This window comes from Notolepis coatsorum (assembly GCF_963971535.1).
Source record: "Notolepis coatsorum genome assembly, chromosome: 1".
NCBI lineage: Eukaryota > Metazoa > Chordata > Actinopteri > Aulopiformes > Paralepididae > Notolepis > Notolepis coatsorum.
The window spans coordinates 321249945-321268505 of NC_140165.1; the positions used below are offsets into that span (position 1 = coordinate 321249945).

Genomic DNA, 18561 nt, shown 5'->3' on the forward strand with positions numbered 1-18561 from the left:
AGACTATGTACAGTATATGATGGGATTCAAGTTCGCGTTTCTGTTGATCATAGGCATGCTGTCAGAGTATGATATCTTCAAACATTCTAGAACATTTGTCGTCACAGATCATGTCCTAATAGAACATAGGCTATGGCATGGATCGTGATATTGTGTGGACTGTAAATTACTGTACCGGTACCACCCATTGTGACAACAGCCTTGTGAGTCCCGCACACAAACATGATGGAATTCAAGTTCATGTATTGAAAGGCAGGCTACATCATACATGCAGTGAGATTCATTGTTCTTGTATATGCTCTCTATTATTGTTTATATAGGCTACCCAATACTGACATCAAAATAGATTGTAGTATGCCTCTACTCTAGGAATCATATGCAGCAGGTAGAAAATTGACGGGAGATCCATCGCGATTTGGAATAAAATTGAGGAGAACTTTAATCCCTGGGTATTAATCAAACAACACGGGAAAAGGCAGTCATATTCCAGCGCGGTATTTATTAGTGTTTGCGCTGCCCAGGCAGCAATGGTTAATAGATATCATATCCGACATCACCGTAAGTGTACACGTCTGTCAGCCTGTCTCATGACACGCTTCCCTCGGCTTAGTCCATTTTTCCACATTTCATGGGTGTATTCCATTACCGTATATGGTTAATCGGGGCGTTTCTGGTATGCAAATACGTGAAAGTGTGCACGAGCCTCGGCGCAGAGCCAAGGTGGGATTCATCATGACAGGTGTGCGTAGAGCCTGCGTACGCACGTGTGATGAATCCCGACTTCCCTGTGCGTACACTAGTTCTACATTCCGTGCTTACGTGTGGAAATAGAACATGTTCTACGCACACATTGATGAATGAGGGCCCAGGAAATCCAAAATAAAATGTTAAATAAATAAATGCAACACTCCCAGACATACCCCACGCGAAGGTAAGGAGAAACTCACTAAAAACCTAGTAATAGGAAAAAAGCACCACAGGCAATGTGGAGGAGAGAAACCTTAGAAGGACCGTTCAAAGGGGGGATCTCCCTTCTTGGATGTCGGTGATAGTAGTGTTGCAGTGAAACAGGCAAAACAGTTGGCAAGTATGTACATAATATATATACGTGTAATGAAACACAAATAAGTACATGTATCACACAGTTATAATATAGGTGTGTTTTACAAAGCGGTGATCACCTGCCCCTCTGACAACAAGGTGACCATCATCGAAGCCAGCGGGCGTGTCGGAGGGCGTGTGGAGACCTTCCGGAACAGCAGGGAGGGCTGGTACGCAGAGGTGGGAGCCATGAGGATCCCCAGCTTCCACAAGTGAGCACAGCGTGTTCTGCATCTCGAGCCGGCATGTGTTGTTATAGTCCGTCATACAATGGCATGCAAATATCTTGATTCTGATTGGCTGAAACAGTCAAGTTATTTCGTATAACACACTCCTCCACGTGACCCCAGATCCCTCCCACAACCGAATAACTTTTTTTTTTCTTTTTCTGAATGAGTCTGAATGAGTCCGCCATAGATAGACAAATGGAAGTATGAATATCTTTTGAACGAATCCTCCAAAAAAGATACGGTCAACTGGAATATGTTAGTTCGTTACACATTATGTTGGATTATGTAATTGGTTGGTCATGACCCATTGTGAAACAAAAGAAAAATCGCGGACTTAAAAAAAAATGTAAAAAAATTGCTGTCGATTATTTTTTTTTGTCAGACCATGGATCTACTTTCTCTGTGGATGGTTTTGTGAATAAATCTCCATTATGCTTCAATTACTGTGTGTTTATTGTATAGCAATAAGGTTGGGTGAATTCGGCCATGGTATAAAAGCATTATAGGCAGGCATGCGTTCTTCATGGGACGGGGTTGCACTCCGTGCCACCCCATGATAAGTACTCGCTATTTGCATATCAATAGCGCCGGTCGTCAGGTGTGTTAAATACGTTCTCAGATACATTCACACCTAACTTGTTGTGAAGACATGTGTTACATTCCATTCGTAGAGGCAATTAGGCACTGTCTGTAGTCTGTGCTCAAGCGAGGGGACATTAAATGCGCATTCGCGGGAGCGCGCGCACGCGCCGGGAGCGCGCGTGCACGTGGTGCGTGTCACCCCAGATGATTTCAATAACGCACCACTGATTATAGGCTGCTAATAAGGGTCATCAAAGAGAAGTCGCCTATTCTCAGTCCTTGCCCCACAATGGTGGAATGAACTACCCACCCCAGTTAGGACAGCCGAAACACGTCCAATCTTTCGCCGTCGACTAAAGACGCACTTCTTCAACCATTATCTGATTTTTTTTTTTTTTTGATCTAACCCTAACTAATCTTACCGTCATGCACTAAAACCTAATAAACTAACCTAAAGCGTCTAACCTAAATTACTAAATGTAAATGTAAATGTAATAGGTAAATAATTGAATATTAAGAGAGAAGGGGGATGATGTGAAACCTGGGACGGCACAGTGGTTAGCACTGCTGCCTCACAGCTAGAAGGTCCTGGTTCAGTGGTCAGCACTGCTGCCTCACAGCAAGAAGGTCCTGGTTCAGTGGTTAGCACTGCTGCCTCACAGCAAGAAGGTCCTGGTTCAGTGGTTAGCACTGCTGCCTCACAGCAAGAAGGTCCTGGTTCAGTGGTTAGCACTGCTGCCTCACAGCTAGAAGGTCCTGGGTTCAGTGGTTAGCACTGCTGCCTCACAGCTAGAAGGTCCTGGTTCAGTGGTTAGCACTGCTGCCTCACAGCTAGAAGGTCCTGGTTCAGTGGTTAGCACTGCTGCCTCACAACTAGAAGGTCCTGGTTCAGTGGTTAGCACTGCTGCCTCACAGCTAGAAGGTCCTGGTTCAGTGGTTAGCACTGCTGCCTCACAGCTAGAAGGTCCTGGTTCAGTGGTTAGCACTGCTGCCTCACAGCTAGAAGGTCCTGGTTCAGTGGTCAGCACTGCTGCCTCACAGCAAGAAGGTCCTGGTTCAGTGGTTAGCACTGCTGCCTCACAGCAAGAAGGTCCTGGTTCAGTGGTTAGCACTGCTGCCTCACAGCAAGAAGGCCCTGGTTCAGTGGTTAGTACTGCTGCCTCACAGCTAGAAGGTCCTGGTTCAGTGGTCAGCACTGCTGCCTCACAGCTAGAAGGTCCTGGTTCAGTGGTTAGCACTGCTGCCTCACAGCTAGAAGGTCCTGGTTCAGTGGTTAGCACTGCTGCCTCACAGCAAGAAGGTCCTGGTTCAGTGGTTAGCACTGCTGCCTCACAGCAAGAAGGTCCTGGGTTCAGTGGTTAGCACTGCTGCCTCACAGCTAGAAGGTCCTGGGTTCAGTGGTTAGCACTGCTGCCTCACAGCAAGAAGGTCCTGGGTTCAGTGGTTAGCACTGCTGCCTCACAGCAAGAAGGTCCTGGTTCAGTGGTTAGCACTGCTGCCTCACAGCTAGAAGGTCCTGGTTCAGTGGTTAGCACTGCTGCCTCACAGCTAGAAGGTCCTGGTTCAGTGGTTAGCACTGCTGCCTCACAGCAAGAAGGTCCTGGTTCAGTGGTTAGCACTGCTGCCTCACAGCAAGAAGGTCCTGGTTCAGTGGTTATTACTGCTGTCTCACAGCTAGAAGGTCCTGGTTCAGTGGTTAGCACTGCTGCCTCACAGCTAGAAGGTCCTGGGTTCACAGTGGTTAGCACTGCTGCCTCACAGCAAGAAGGTCCTGGTTCAGTGGTTAGCACTGCTGCCTCACAGCAAGAAGGTCCTGGTTCAGTGGTTAGCACTGCTGCCTCACAGCTAGAAGGTCCTGGTTCAGTGGTCAGCACTGCTGCCTCACAGCAAGAAGGTCCTGGTTCAGTGGTCAGCACTGCTGCCTCACAGCAAGAAGGTCCTGGTTCAGTGGTTAGCACTGCTGCCTCACAGCTAGAAGGTCCTGGTTCAGTGGTTAGCACTGCTGCCTCACAGCAAGAAGGTCCTGGTTCAGTGGTTATCACTGCTGCCTCACAGCAAGAAGGTCCTGGGTTCAGTGGTTAGCACTGCTGCCTCACAGCTAGAAGGTCCTGGTTCAGTGGTTAGCACTGCTGCCTCACAGCTAGAAGGTCCTGGTTCAGTGGTTAGCACTGCTGCCTCACAGCAAGAAGGTCCTGGTTCAGTGGTTAGCACTGCTGCCTCACAGCTAGAAGGTCCTGGTTCAGTGGTCAGCACTGCTGCCTCACAGCAAGAAGGTCCTGGTTCAGTGGTTAGCACTGCTGCCTCACAGCTAGAAGGTCCTGGTTCAGTGGGTTAGCACTGCTGCCTCACAGCTAGAAGGTCCTGGGTTTAGTGGTTAGCACTGCTGCCTCACAGCTAGAAGGTCCTGGTTCAGTGGTTAGCACTGCTGCCTCACAGCTAGAAGGTCCTGGTTCAGTGGTTAGCACTGCTGCCTCACAGCTAGAAGGTCCTGGTTCAGTGGTTAGCACTGCTGCCTCACAGCAAGAAGGTCCTGGTTCAGTGGTTAGCACTGCTGCCTCACAGCAAGAAGGTCCTGGTTCAGTGGTTAGCACTGCTGCCTCACAGCTAGAAGGTCCTGGTTCAGTGGTTAGCACTGCTGCCTCACAGCAAGAAGGTCCTGGTTCAGTGGTTAGCACTGCTGCCTCACAGCTAGAAGGTCCTGGTTCAGTGGTTAGCACTGCTGCCTCACAGCAAGAAGGTCCTGGTTCAGTGGTTAGCACTGCTGCCTCACAGCTAGAAGGTCCTGGTTCAGTGGTTAGCACTGCTGCCTCACAGCTAGAAGGTCCTGGTTCAGTGGTTAGCACTGCTGCCTCACAGCAAGAAGGTCCTGGTTCAGTGGTTAGCACTGCTGCCTCACAGCAAGAAGGTCCTGGTTCAGTGGTTATTACTGCTGCCTCACAGCAAGAAGGTCCTGGTTCAGTGGTTATCACTGCTGCCTCACAGCAAGAAGGTCCTGGGTTCAGTGGTTAGCACTGCTGCCTCACAGCTAGAAGGTCCTGGTTCAGTGGTTAGCACTGCTGCCTCACAGCTAGAAGGTCCTGGTTCAGTGGTTAGCACTGCTGCCTCACAGCAAGAAGGTCCTGGTTCAGTGGTTAGCACTGCTGCCTCACAGCAAGAAGGTCCTGGTTCAGTGGTTAGCACTGCTGCCTCACAGCTAGAAGGTCCTGGTTCAGTGGTTAGCACTGCTGCCTCACAGCTAGAAGGTCCTGGTTCAGTGGTTAGCACTGCTGCCTCACAGCAAGAAGGTCCTGGTTCAGTGGTTAGCACTGCTGCCTCACAGCAAGAAGGTCCTGGTTCAGTGGTTATTACTGCTGCCTCACAGCAAGAAGGTCCTGGTTCAGTGGTTATCACTGCTGCCTCACAGCAAGAAGGTCCTGGGTTCAGTGGTTAGCACTGCTGCCTCACAGCTAGAAGGTCCTGGTTCAGTGGTTAGCACTGCTGCCTCACAGCTAGAAGGTCCTGGTTCAGTGGTTAGCACTGCTGCCTCACAGCAAGAAGGTCCTGGTTCAGTGGTTAGCACTGCTGCCTCACAGCTAGAAGGTCCTGGTTCAGTGGTCAGCACTGCTGCCTCACAGCAAGAAGGTCCTGGTTCAGTGGTTAGCACTGCTGCCTCACAGCTAGAAGGTCCTGGTTCAGTGGGTTAGCACTGCTGCCTCACAGCTAGAAGGTCCTGGGTTCAGTGGTTAGCACTGCTGCCTCACAGCAAGAAGGTCCTGGTTCAGTGGTTACCACTGCTGCCTCACAGCTAGAAGGTCCTGGTTCAGTGGTTAGCACTGCTGCCTCACAGCTAGAAGGTCCTGGGTTCAGTGGTTAGCACTGCTGCCTCACAGCAAGAAGGTCCTGGTTCAGTGGTTAGTACTGCTGCCTCACAGCTAGAAGGTCCTGGTTCAGTGGTTAACACTGCTGCCTCACAGCAAGAAGGTCCTGGTTCAGTGGTTAGCACTGCTGCCTCACAGCAAGAAGGTCCTGGGTTCAGTGGTCAGCACTGCTGCCTCACAGCAAGAAGGTCCTGGTTCAGTGGTTAGCACTGCTGCCTCACAGCAAGAAGGTCCTGGTTCAGTGGTTAGCACTGCTGCCTCACAGCAAGAAGGTCCTGGTTCAGTGGTTAGCACTGCTGCCTCACAGCAAGAAGGTCCTGGTTCAGTGGTTAGCACTGCTGCCTCACAGCTAGAAGGTCCTGGTTCAGTGGTTATTACTGCTGCCTCACAGCTAGAAGGTCCTGGGTTCAGTGGTTAGCACTGCTGCCTCACAGCAAGAAGGTCCTGGGTTAAGTGGTTAGCACTGCTGCCTCACAGCTAGAAGGTCCTGGTTCAGTGGTTAGCACTGCTGCCTCACAGCAAGAAGGTCCTGGTTCAGTGGTTAGCACTGCTGCCTCACAGCAAGAAGGTCCTGGGTTAAGTGGTTAGCACTGCTGCCTCACAGCTAGAAGGTCCTGGTTCAGTGGTTAGCACTGCTGCCTCACAGCTAGAAGGTCCTGGTTCAGTGGTTAGCACTGCTGCCTCACAGCTAGAAGGTCCTGGTTCAGTGGTTAGCACTGCTGCCTCACAGCAAGAAGGTCCTGGTTCAGTGGTCAGCACTGCTGCCTCACAGCAAGAAGGTCCTGGTTCAGTGGTTAGCACTGCTGCCTCACAGCTAGAAGGTCCTGGTTCAGTGGTTAGCACTGCTGCCTCACAGCTAGAAGGTCCTGGTTCAGTGGTCAGCACTGCTGCCTCACAGCAAGAAGGTCCTGGTTCAGTGGTTAGCACTGCTGCCTCACAGCTAGAAGGTCCTGGTTCAGTGGTTAGCACTGCTGCCTCACAGCAAGAAGGTCCTGGTTCAGTGGTTAGCACTGCTGCCTCACAGCTAGAAGGTCCTGGTTCAGTGGTTAGTACTGCTGCCTCACAGCAAGAAGGTCCTGGGTTCAGTGGTTAGCACTGCTGCCTCACAGCTAGAAGGTCCTGGTTCAGTGGTTAGCACTGCTGCCTCACAGCTAGAAGGTCCTGGGTTCGAACCCCATCAGGGGGCCTTTCTGTGTGGAGTCCCTGTGTTCACGTGGGTTTCCTCCAGTTACTCTGGTTTCCTCCCACACCATAAAGACATGCATGGTAGGCAGGGACTACAGATGAAAACTAGCTCATTAGATAACTCTGGCACATTTACATTGATGTGGAAACTGAAGATGTTGATTAATGTGCACTGTCCCTTGGTAAAGAAAACCTCACGATAACATGGTATGAGCCTTTATTGAGCCACTAAGTCACACAGACATATCACAATATCAGTAAATGACAACTTAAACCTGCCTGCCCTGCAAAGACGTCACAATAACTAAGCACAGCTTTTTATATGTTAAAGGGGCAATTTGACTATTTTCAACCTTAATTGTATCATTGTGTTGTGAGGAGGACATGAGATAATCAGACACAAAACGTACCAACAAGTCCCGTCTCAGCCTCTAGTGAACTACAGACACAGAGGAGAGCAGACCTCTAGTGAACTACAGACACAGAGGAGAGCAGACCTCTAGTGAACTACAGACACAGAGGAGACCTCTAGTGAACTACAGAACAGACCTCTAGTGAACTACAGACACAGAACAGACCTCTAGTGAACTACAGACACAGAGGAGAGCAGGTGGTGTAGTGGTTAACACTGTCGCCTCACAGCAAGAAGGTCCAGGGTTCGATTCCCGCTTGGGGACCAGGTTTCCATGATGCCAGGTACCCAGGTGGGGTATCTCCCAGGCCTTTCTGTGTGGAGTTTGCATGTTCTCCCCGTGCTCGCAAGGGTTTCCCCCCCGATAAGATAAACCCAATGGAAAAACATGCACAACAACAGATCGCTAACGCTGTGGCGTCCTTGACGAAGACGGACAGGAGCACTTGGATTGGTCCCCTGGCGCAGCTCACGTTGACGCCTGTCTGCTCCCGGCTGCCCTTGGGGGGGAAGGACGACGGGATGGGTTAATCGCAGAGACGAATCGCATCGGCGATTCTAAAGAGACAATGCATGCGTGTGTGTTCCGGTGTGTGTGCTAAAAAAACTAACCACTGTGTGTACCGCTAAAACATTGAGTGTCGTTGCATGCCGAATAAAGACCTCCGCAACAGGTCCTGCATTATATTACCTCTAGTGAACTACAGACACAGAGGAGAGCAGACCTCTAGTGAACTACAGACACAGAGGAGAGCAGACCTCTAGTGAACTACAGACACAGAGCAGACCTCTAGTGAACTACAGACACAGAGGAGAGCAGACCTCTAGTGAACTACAGACACAGAGGAGAGCAGACCTCTAGTGAACTACAGACACAGAGGAGACCTCTAGTGAACTACAGACACAGAGCAGACCTCTAGTGAACTACAGACACAGAGGAGACCTCTAGTGAACTACAGACACAGAGGAGAGCAGACCTCTAGTGAACTACAGACACAGAGGAGAGCAGACCTCTAGTGAACTACAGACACAGAGGAGAGCAGACCTCTAGTGAACTACAGACACAGAGCAGACCTCTAGTGAACTACAGACACAGAGGAGAGCAGACCTCTAGTGAACTACAGACACAGAGGAGAGCAGACCTCTAGTGAACTACAGACACAGAGCAGACCTCTAGTGAACTACAGACACAGAGGAGAGCAGACCTCTAGTGAACTACAGACACAGAGCAGACCTCTAGTGAACTACAGACACAGAGGAGACCTCTAGTAAACTACAGACACAGAGGAGACCTCTAGTGAACTACAGACACAGAGGAGAGCAGACCTCTAGTGAACTACAGACACAGAGCAGACCTCTAGTGAACTACAGACACAGAGGAGAGCAGGTGTTATTATAGGCTGCTAATAAGTAAATAATTGAATATTAATAATAAAAAATGTAAATACATTTTGACTAGGGGAGAAAAGTGTTATGCACTTTCTGATCAAATAATAACAAAACAAAATAAACGATGGGACCTTTAGAATGCTGCTTGCTTCATGTGTCAATAATCAGACAGAAATACACGTTTCTCAGTCCAAGATGTTTATTTGAGAACTCAAGAATGGATATATTGCACTCAGAGTCAAAGTAAAGAGAGTCAAAGTAGCAGCGATTATTTTCACTTCAATATAAAATGAACTGTACAAAAAACGAATCTGATTGCACACAAAGTAATGAATATATTGCAGCAAAGTCATTCTCTTTTTTTTAGAGGCCATTATAAAGAATTTAAAAAAAGTAAAATGATGATACGATGAAATCCATGTCCAATGGTAAATGGCTGCTTTTTTATACAGCAGCTTTTATCCAAAGCGCTTTACAATTTGTTCCTCACATTTTACCCGTTCACTCACACGTTCACACACCGACGGCGGAGGCGACCATGCAAAGTGCCGACCTGCTCATCGGGAGCAATTAGGGGTTAAGTGTCTTGCTCAAGGACACATCGACACGCTGCCCGGGAGGAGCGGGAATCGAACCGGGAACCTCCGAATTGCCAGACGACTGCTCTATTGCAACACCACCCCTTCCAGTACGGTCTCTGTCCTTCAGACTGACAGCTGGCACTGGGGACCCACTGTACCAACAAGTGTATTCCTGTGCTGTAGCTGCTGGTTGCAGTTCCTAAAGCGGGCCACCAGGTGGCCATCTGTCACTGTGTGGATCTGACCTTTGACCTGAAGGTCTTCATGTGTGAAAATGCAGACTCACATCACACTCAAGCAGTAAATCCGCCGTCACGGACACCGGCGTGAGCCGTAGAACTTCAGTTTTGGTGACAAAGTCCATTAATACATGGGAAATATTAAGGCTGAGACCACTTATCGATAATTATCGATAACTGCGTGAAATCTACATTTTTTTTTATTTAAATGTATACTTTATACTATACTAAAATACTAGGTCTTGTGGCATGTTTTAGTTAAAACATCCCCCATTCCATATAAATTCAGTTGAATTGCAACTCTGCACCGTGCATCAATATGCAGAGACCACCGACTATAAAATGAGAAGGATCACTGTGGTAGTTTTGAATGGGGAAATCTGTAACACTAAAGATCAAATTGATTGATTGATTGATTGATTGATTGAAAACTTTATTAACAGATTGCAGAATGGGTACAATACAGTACGGCTCAATACACACAATTGTTAAGGGGATGCAGACCAGAGAAAGACTTTCGTCTTGTTTACATCAGGGTCCCCCATTTTCAATTCATCATAATATGACATACAGATAGACAGCACTGTTTCATCCAGACATTTATGACATACAAGATAGATATACAAATATACAGTACTGTTTAAGAGACAGAGTTTATACCGATAATATATACATTTGAGGGGGAATAAACTGTACATTGGAGGGTCGTTAGGGTACTGTACATTTAACACAATGATCACAAGACATGTTGGCTCCACAGGATCCTCCTCTCCTTCGTGTCTCAGTTGGACATCTCGCTGAACCCCTTCCTCCAGGACGACCAGAACACCTACTACCTGGTGAACGGCTTGCTGAGGAAGACCTCGGCGGTGAAGAGCAACCCCGACCTCCTCAACTACTCGCTGGCAGCCGGGGAGGGAGGCATGTCAGCCGCACAGCTCTTCAGCCAGGCTCTGTGGAAGGTGGGGAGAAATACCTGCTATACATGATGCAGGTGCAGCTCAATACATTAGAATATCGTGGAAAAGTCAACATATTTCGCTGTATTGATGCAGTCATTTGTGCAAAAAGGAGCCCCAACCAAGTACTGAGTGAACATACATGAACATACTTTTCAGAAGGCCGACATTTCTATATACAAAAGAAAAATACATCCATTTTTATTTTTTTATTGGTGATACAGAATTTTGGGCTTTCGTGAGCTGTAAGACATAATCATCCAAATTAAAACAAATAAAGGCTTGAATGTATTCACTTTGTGTGTAATGAATCTATAATCTACGAGAGTTTCGCTTTTTGAATTGAATTACTGAAATAAAATAACTTTTCCACGATATTCTAATTTATTGAGCTGCACCTGTATATGGGACCTTCTTTCGGTACTTAACCAGGGTTCCCACTGGCCCCCTTCGTGACTGTGATGCAGCGAGTGAACACACAGTCCCTTATCCCACCGTGTAAAATTCCTACAATTAAGTCTGTCTCGCTTATCTCTATCAAAGCGCTTCTCGTACAAGTATCGCAGAGACGTTTCAAAGGTACTCACAGTTGCACGAGGGTTTCGGACAGACCGACAAACGCTAGGGTTTGAAAGCTCGGCGTTGCTAATAAACAACACAGCTTTATTTACGGCTTTGGGGGCCTGATGCTGTGATCACAGTGCAGGTGCATCAGGCAGCTAAAGCCGCTTTGAGCCGTGTTGACCAGTTTATAAAAAATTATTAAAATGTTTTCCGACAATTAGTTAAACTTTAAATGGAAAAAATTCTATTTCTTGATCCAGAACTATTTGATCATGGATGAACAAAACTTTCAATGCAAATGGTTGTTTTGAATTTCAAGGACCTTTTAAGCACCTTGTTAAAAAATGGTCTGTTTTCAAGGAATTCCAGGCCTTGACCTTTTTTTTCAAAAATCAAGCACTAAGCACTTCAAGGACCTTGTGTGAACCTAACTCTCTGTAACAACAAAAAATACATCTGTACTAGGGATGCTCGATATTGGCTTTTTTACCGATACCAATATACCGATATTGTCCAACTCTTAATTTCCGATACCGATATATGCAGGGTCCCCCCCCCTGTCAGGTAATTAACATTACATATATCTTGTTGTGGAATTAACACAACATTATGCATACTTTTGACAATAAATAAAATCAGAATTTGTTCTTACTTGCTTGCCTGGGTAAATAAAGGTTATAGAAATGTAAAAAAAATTTAAAAAATTGAAAACCGATACCGATATTTTCCGATATCACATTTTAATGCCGATATCGGCCGATAATATCGGTAGGCCGATAATATCGGACATCCCTAATCTGTACATATCCTACTAGTTACGCTGCTGGCCAGTAGTAGTCATACTGTCTTTATTTATTATACTACAACTCTGTACATACATCTGAGCACTACGGATGTTTGGAGGGAGTGAGTTCCAGAGGGTGGGTGCGGCCACAGAGAAGGCTCTGGGACCAACAGTCCGCATGTTGGTGGTGGGGATGGAGAGGAGACCGGAGTCAGAGGACCGCAGCCTCCGGGGCGGGATGTAGGGATGGAGGAGGTCCACTAGGTACCGGGGGGCCAGGGAGTGAAGGGATGTAGGGATGGAGGAGGTCAGCTAGGTACCAGGGGGCAGGGAGTGAAGGGCTTTATAGGTGATGAGGAGGATCTTAAAATTGATGCAGGACTTGACTGGAAGCCAATGGAGGTGGATGAGGGTGGGGGTGATGTGGTGCCAGGACTTGGTGTGGGTGAGAACCCTGGCAGCAGAATTCTGGACATACTGCAGCCTGTTCAGGGCATCACTGGGTAGCCCTACGAGAAGGAGAGAGTCGGGGAGAGATGGCCGGAGTCTGGAAATGTTCCCGAAATGGAAAAAAGCTGATTTAGTTATTGATTTTATATGGGAATGAAAGGAGAGGGTGGAGTCCAGTATGACGCCCCAGGTTGCGGACTTCTGGGGAAGGGTGGATTGAGCAGCCGTTCACTTCTAGGAGGAGATCTCCAACCTTCCGGAGCAGTGACTGCTTGGCCACAACCATGAGCTCCGTCTGCTTCTACAGTTAAACTCGAAAGGCGACTGAGGTACATACAGAGATAAGCAAAACATACAGAGATAAGCAAAACATACAGAGATAAGCAATAAAAAAGGCATATAAAATCACAACAATAAGACAAGTAAGGATAACGAGTACAACTTGATTGACAAATGCACACACTCACTTTAAATAAGCAACTCACTGTAGCACCCACTTTAACACACTTTATATTTATATCTATTGGTAAAGAGATTTGCACTACAACTCATACCTCATTGCATAATAATAGAGTACGGACCGGCATTCACATTTCGTGTGTTATGTATATACATTCTAGTATAAAATATACAGTAAAAATATACAGAAGTCTACAGTAAGTGTAATATTGAACAGTGTTGTTTTAAAAGTCAAAGTCCAGGAAGATGGTCACCCTGTGCTCAGTGATGCATTGTGGCACAGTGATGCATGTGGCATGTCATTACCTGTATCGTTGTGTATTTAATAAATAAAGAACGTGAACGTGATATGATGATGTACCGGTGTGCCCCCTGGTGGCAGGTGAGGGAGGACCTGAGGAGGAGCGGCTGCAGCGCCATGTTGGAGAAATACGACTCCTACTCTGTGAAGGTAACCATCTGTTGTCCTCACTGAGACGTTTCACGATGGCATTGATTGATTGATTGAATACTTTATTAACAGACTGCAGAATGGGTACAATACAGTACGGCTCAATACACACAATTGTTAAGGGGATGCAGACCAGAGAAAGACTTTCACCTTGTTTACATCAGGGTCCCCCATTTTCAATTCATAGTGACATTTATGACATACAGATATACAGATATATATCATGACATTTATGACATACAGGTATACAGTACAGAGATCCTAAAAGAAACTGTACATTGGAGGGGGTTGGGTGGGCGGGGGAGTGGGGGTTTGGACATTTACCGGGGCCAGTTTCGAATTGCAGCCTCCCGTAGGTGCTCTTTGAGAGCGGTTTTGAAGGTGGGTAGTGATTCACATTCCTTTACGGCTGTGGGCAGGGCGTTCCACATTGTTGTGGCATAATTTACGAAACGTGTTTAGTCCCTTGTTTGAGCCGAATCTGGGTTTTACATGATTTGTGGAGCTCCCTCTGGTGTTGTGATCGTGGTATTCACTGACCTTTGGGAAGTATTTTGACATGTACATGGGTACCTTGGTGGTGTAGTGTATCTTGTAGACCAGGCCCATTGCAAGTTGCTGTACTCTGTCGTCTACTCTAAGCCATCCTAGGTGGTCAAAGTGGGCAGGGGTGAGGTGGGTTCTAGGGGTTCAGGTCAAGCAGTAGTCTGACCAGTTTGTTTTGTGATGTTTGTAGCCTTGTTTGTAGCGTCTTTGAGGTGCTTTGGTGCCATGAGGTGCGTAGTACCCTTGAATGAGTGCTCCTGTTAGAGTCTTCAGGGTGTTCTTCTTCAGGGAATGCAATGTGCCGCTCCGTTAACCCTTCCACCCTCGTTGCCGTCGGCAGGAATATCTGGTGAAGGAGGGAAACCTCAGCCGCGGGGCCTTGAGGATGATCGGGGACGTGCTGAACGAAAACAGCCTCTTCTACACGTCGCTCACAGAGATGCTGTACATACAGACGGACATCAATGACAACACAGAGTAAGGAATATACTGTATATACCCTGTAACGACATTTAGACTACACCATGTCAACACTGAGTAAGTATACGCACTGTATACCTATGGACATTTAGACTACACCATGTCAACACTGAGTATGTGCCTTAGACACAGTCAACCATCAGATCCTCCTCGCGGCCCTCGCAGGAATGGGAGTGGCTGGATCTGCGCTGACATGGTTGTCATCATACCTCAACGACCGCTCCTACCAAGTGTCATGGAGAGGGACTCTGTCGGCCACCCGCCCCCTCCGGACGGGTGTCCCCCAGGGCTCGGTCCTAGGACCCCTTCTCTTCTCCCTCTACACTAAATCACTGGGTAACATTATCACGTCTCATGGCTTCTCATATCATTGTTATGCCGATGATACTCAACTCTTCCTCTCCTTCCCTCCCTCAGATATCCACGTCTCTGAGCGGATCTCGGCCTGTCTGTCCGACATCTCCGCCTGGATGACGACCAACCACCTCAAACTGAACCTAAGCAAAACAGAATTGCTCCACCTGCCGGCCAAATCCTCCCCCCTGACCGACCTCTCCATCACAGTCGAGAATGCAGCTGTGACCGCGTCCCCGACCCCCAAGAACCTTGGTGTTGTCCTCGACGACCAGTTGAACTTCTCTGCTCACATCGCAGCGACAACCAGAACCTGCAGATTCCTCCCGAGCAACGTCAGAAGGATCCGCCCCTTCCTGACAAAAGAAGCCACCCAACTCCTCGTCCAATCAACAGTCATCTCCCGCCTCGACTACTGCAACGCACTGCTAGCTGGCTTCCCGGCCACTGCCACCAAGCCTCTTCAACTCATTCAGAACGCAGCGGCCCGCCTGATCTCAAACCTACCGAAGTCGGCCCATGTCACCCCACTTCTCAGGGACCTGCACTGGCTCCCCATTGCTGCACGTATCCGCTTCAAGGCCCTCGACCTGGCATACCGTGCGGCAAAGGGAACCGCTCCCGCCTACCTCCTAATAAACTAACCTACACTGTAGCACGCAACACTTTGATAAACATTGTTACTCAGCTGATAGAGTTGTTGTACCCTTCTTGCCGTCTTGTCGTACAGAACTTGTAAGTCGCTTTGGATAAAAGCGTCAGCTAAATGACTAAATGTAAATGTAATGTAAAGTATACGTACTGTATACCTATGGACATTTAGACTACACCATGTCAACACTGAGTATACATTACATACAGTACAGTATATACCCTGTGGACATTTAGACTAAAGTCAACACTCTGCTCAACACACACCTACTGTAAGCTGTCTTCCAAGATACAGAAACCTACCAGTTTTGAGTAAAACATCAAACATTTGTTTTTCTTTCAATTTCAATTCCTTTTTTTCGGTCGTTGATTTTGGATTTTGTGTGTGAGGTTGATTTATTTTTTATTTTTTTTGTAAGTCCACACAGGTGTGTTTGATTTGTCTGTAAACAAGACCGAAAAATAAACGCCATTCATTCATGTTGTAGGGCTGTACCGAATAGTTCGAAGCTTCGTTCATAATGTTGACATTCAAATTCTATCTCAACATTCGATATTTTTTATTAAAAGAAAATGATATATAGTTTTATGTGTCTATTCATTCTGTTTAAACCAATTTCTTCACAGTTGCAGATAAATATTAGGCTACACTAATATTATAATATTATACTATTATAGTATATGACTCGTGACTAAAAATAAAACATTTATTGTAGCCTGTCTGCATCCGCTTGGCGCTCGGCGCTCCATCGAGACGTCACCATCACTTTCGTACCAACCGTGCCCTGATTGGATTATTTATGTTGACGAAACTGACTGAGTTATATTCATTAAAGAAAGTTGATTTCCTAAAAGAAAAGACTCATTTAATCAGATTAATCACTTTATTCAAATTGAGGATTTAGTTTGAGGATATTTATATAAAGAAAATAATATATATATATATATATTTTTTTTTGGATTATGTCATAAAATATGACGACAGACATTCGAAGCTTCGTTCGAATACTTCAGTCATTAGAAAATGACATGCGGTACAGCCCTACTATGTTGTACGCACGGGCCGCACAAACACACACTTCATATATTAGTGAGGATACCGGCCTCGCCGCAGAGAGACCCCATCACTGTCACACGCCCAGAGAGACCCCATCACTGTCACACGCCCAGAGAGACCCCATCACTGTCACACGCCCAGAGAGACTCCATCACTGTCACACGCCCAGAGAGACCCCATCACTGTCACACGCCCAGAGAGACCCCATCACTGTCACACGCCCCAGAGGTTACAGGTGTTACCTTCTCTCCGCTCCAGGCCTCGCCACAGAGAGACCCCATCACTGTCACACGCCCAGAGAGACCCCATCACTGTCACACGCCCCAGAGGTCACAGGTGTTACCTTCTGTCCGCTCCAGGCCTCGCCGCAGAGAGACCCCATCACTGTCACACGCCCAGAGAGACCCCATCACTGTCACACGCCCAGAGAGACCCCATCACTGTCACACGCCCAGAGAGACCCCATCACTGTCACACGCCCAGAGAGACCACATCACTGTCACACGCCCCAGAGAGACCCCATCACTGTCACACGCCCAGAGGTCACAGGTGTTACCTTCTGTCCGCTCCAGGCCTCGCCCAGAGAGACCCCATCACTGTCACACGCCCAGAGAGACCCCATCACTGTCACACGCCCAGAGGTCACAGGTGTTACCTTCTCTCCGCTCCAGGCCTCGCCCAGAGAGACCCCATCACTGTCACACGCCCAGAGGTCACAGGTGTTACCTTCTCTCCGCTCCAGGCCTCGCCGCAGAGAGACCCCATCACTGTCACACGCCCAGAGAGACCCCATCACTGTCACACGCCCAGAGAGACCCCATCACTGTCACACGCCCCAGAGGTTACAGGTGTTACCTTCTCTCCGCTCCAGGTACTACGAGGTGACGGGCGGCTTCGACCACCTGCCCCGGGCCGTCCACAAGCTGCTGAACGCCACCACCACCATCCTGCTCAACTCCAAGGTCAAGGTCATCCACCAGTCGGGGGGCAGCGCCGGCGGCAGCAAGGTGACCGTGTCCTACCAGGAGGCCCGGGGGGGGGGCGGCGGCTCCGGCTCCCTGGCCAACCTGACGGTGGACTACGCCCTGGTGACGGCCACGGCCAAGGCCGCCCTCTTCGTGGACTTCCAGCCGCCCCTGTCCGCCCACAAGATGGAGGCCCTGCGCTCGGTGCACTACGCCAGCTGCACCAAGGTGGCATAGGAATGCGTTATTCCTTTTTAATTCTTTTATCGTTTATAAAAATGGAATATTAATGTGTGTATTATTGGTATTGCACAGTTGAACAATTTGATTGTAAGCCGTCTGCAATATATATATCGCTTTATTGTGTTTATTTCAATCCTATTGGTAAATGGTGATATGTATCCCTGTTCATCTGGTATATGCGTGTTATTCCATTCTAAATCAATCAACTATTCTATCTATCGATCTACGAGGTGGTCCTCAGCTTCGGCGAGCGCTTCTGGGAGAAGGAGGGCATCCGAGGGGGCAAGAGCATCACGGACCGCCCCTCGCGCTTCGTCTACTACCCCAGCCACGGCTTCCCCGGCGCGGCGGGCGGCGCCCTGCTGGCGTCGTACACGTGCTCCGACGACTCCACCCTCTTCCAGGGCGTGGGCGAGGACGAGCTGATGGCCCTGGTGCTGGAGGACCTGGTGAAGATGCACGGCGAGGCGGTCAGGCCCCTGTGCACGGGGGGGCTGGTGAAGAAGTGGGGCCTGGACCCGTACAGCCTGGGCGCCTTCGCGCTCTACACCCCCTACCAGCAGGGGGACTACGCGGCGGAGCTGTTCCGCAGCGAGGGCCGGGTGCACTTCGCCGGCGAGCACACGGCCACGCCGCACGGCTGGATCGAGACCGCCATGAAGTCGGCGCTGCGGGCGGCGCGGAACATCAACCGCCTTGCGGGTTAAAGACGTCTTTTTTTTTTTTTTAAAGTGTAGTCGGTTCAAAATGGTTACAAACATGTGTTCTCTACATATATTCTGCTAAACTGTCTGTGTGTTTATTTTGCGTGCGAGTGTGTTTGTGTGCATCAGAGAAAGTCAGAAAGATTATGTAAAGACCTTTTAGAAATACTGCTCACCACATTCAACCTGCCCCCCCCCCCCTCCTCCATCACCTCTGACCTCCTCCTCCATCACCTCTACCTCTCTGACCTCCTCCTCCATCACCTCCACCTCTCTGACCTCCTCCTCCATCACCTCTACCTCTCTGACCTCCTCCTC

General features: G+C 48.3%; 1 protein-coding gene across 1 annotated transcript in view; it reads left to right on the plus strand.

The window, feature by feature from the left end:
* The window catches only part of il4i1 (interleukin 4 induced 1), a gene marked incomplete at both ends in the record, with an annotated part of 29792 nt that extends 11546 nt beyond the window's left edge, over positions 1–18246 (plus strand). Inside the window, 6 exons of the mRNA XM_084312046.1 lie at positions 1201–1313; positions 10337–10538; positions 13175–13243; positions 14130–14266; positions 17203–17524; positions 17770–18246. Of these exons, the coding sequence (XP_084168172.1) occupies positions 1201–1313; positions 10337–10538; positions 13175–13243; positions 14130–14266; positions 17203–17524; positions 17770–18246 (1320 nt within the window). The remainder of the gene's footprint in view (positions 1–1200; positions 1314–10336; positions 10539–13174; positions 13244–14129; positions 14267–17202; positions 17525–17769) is intronic.
* Between the last annotated feature and the right edge of the window lie 315 nt (positions 18247–18561).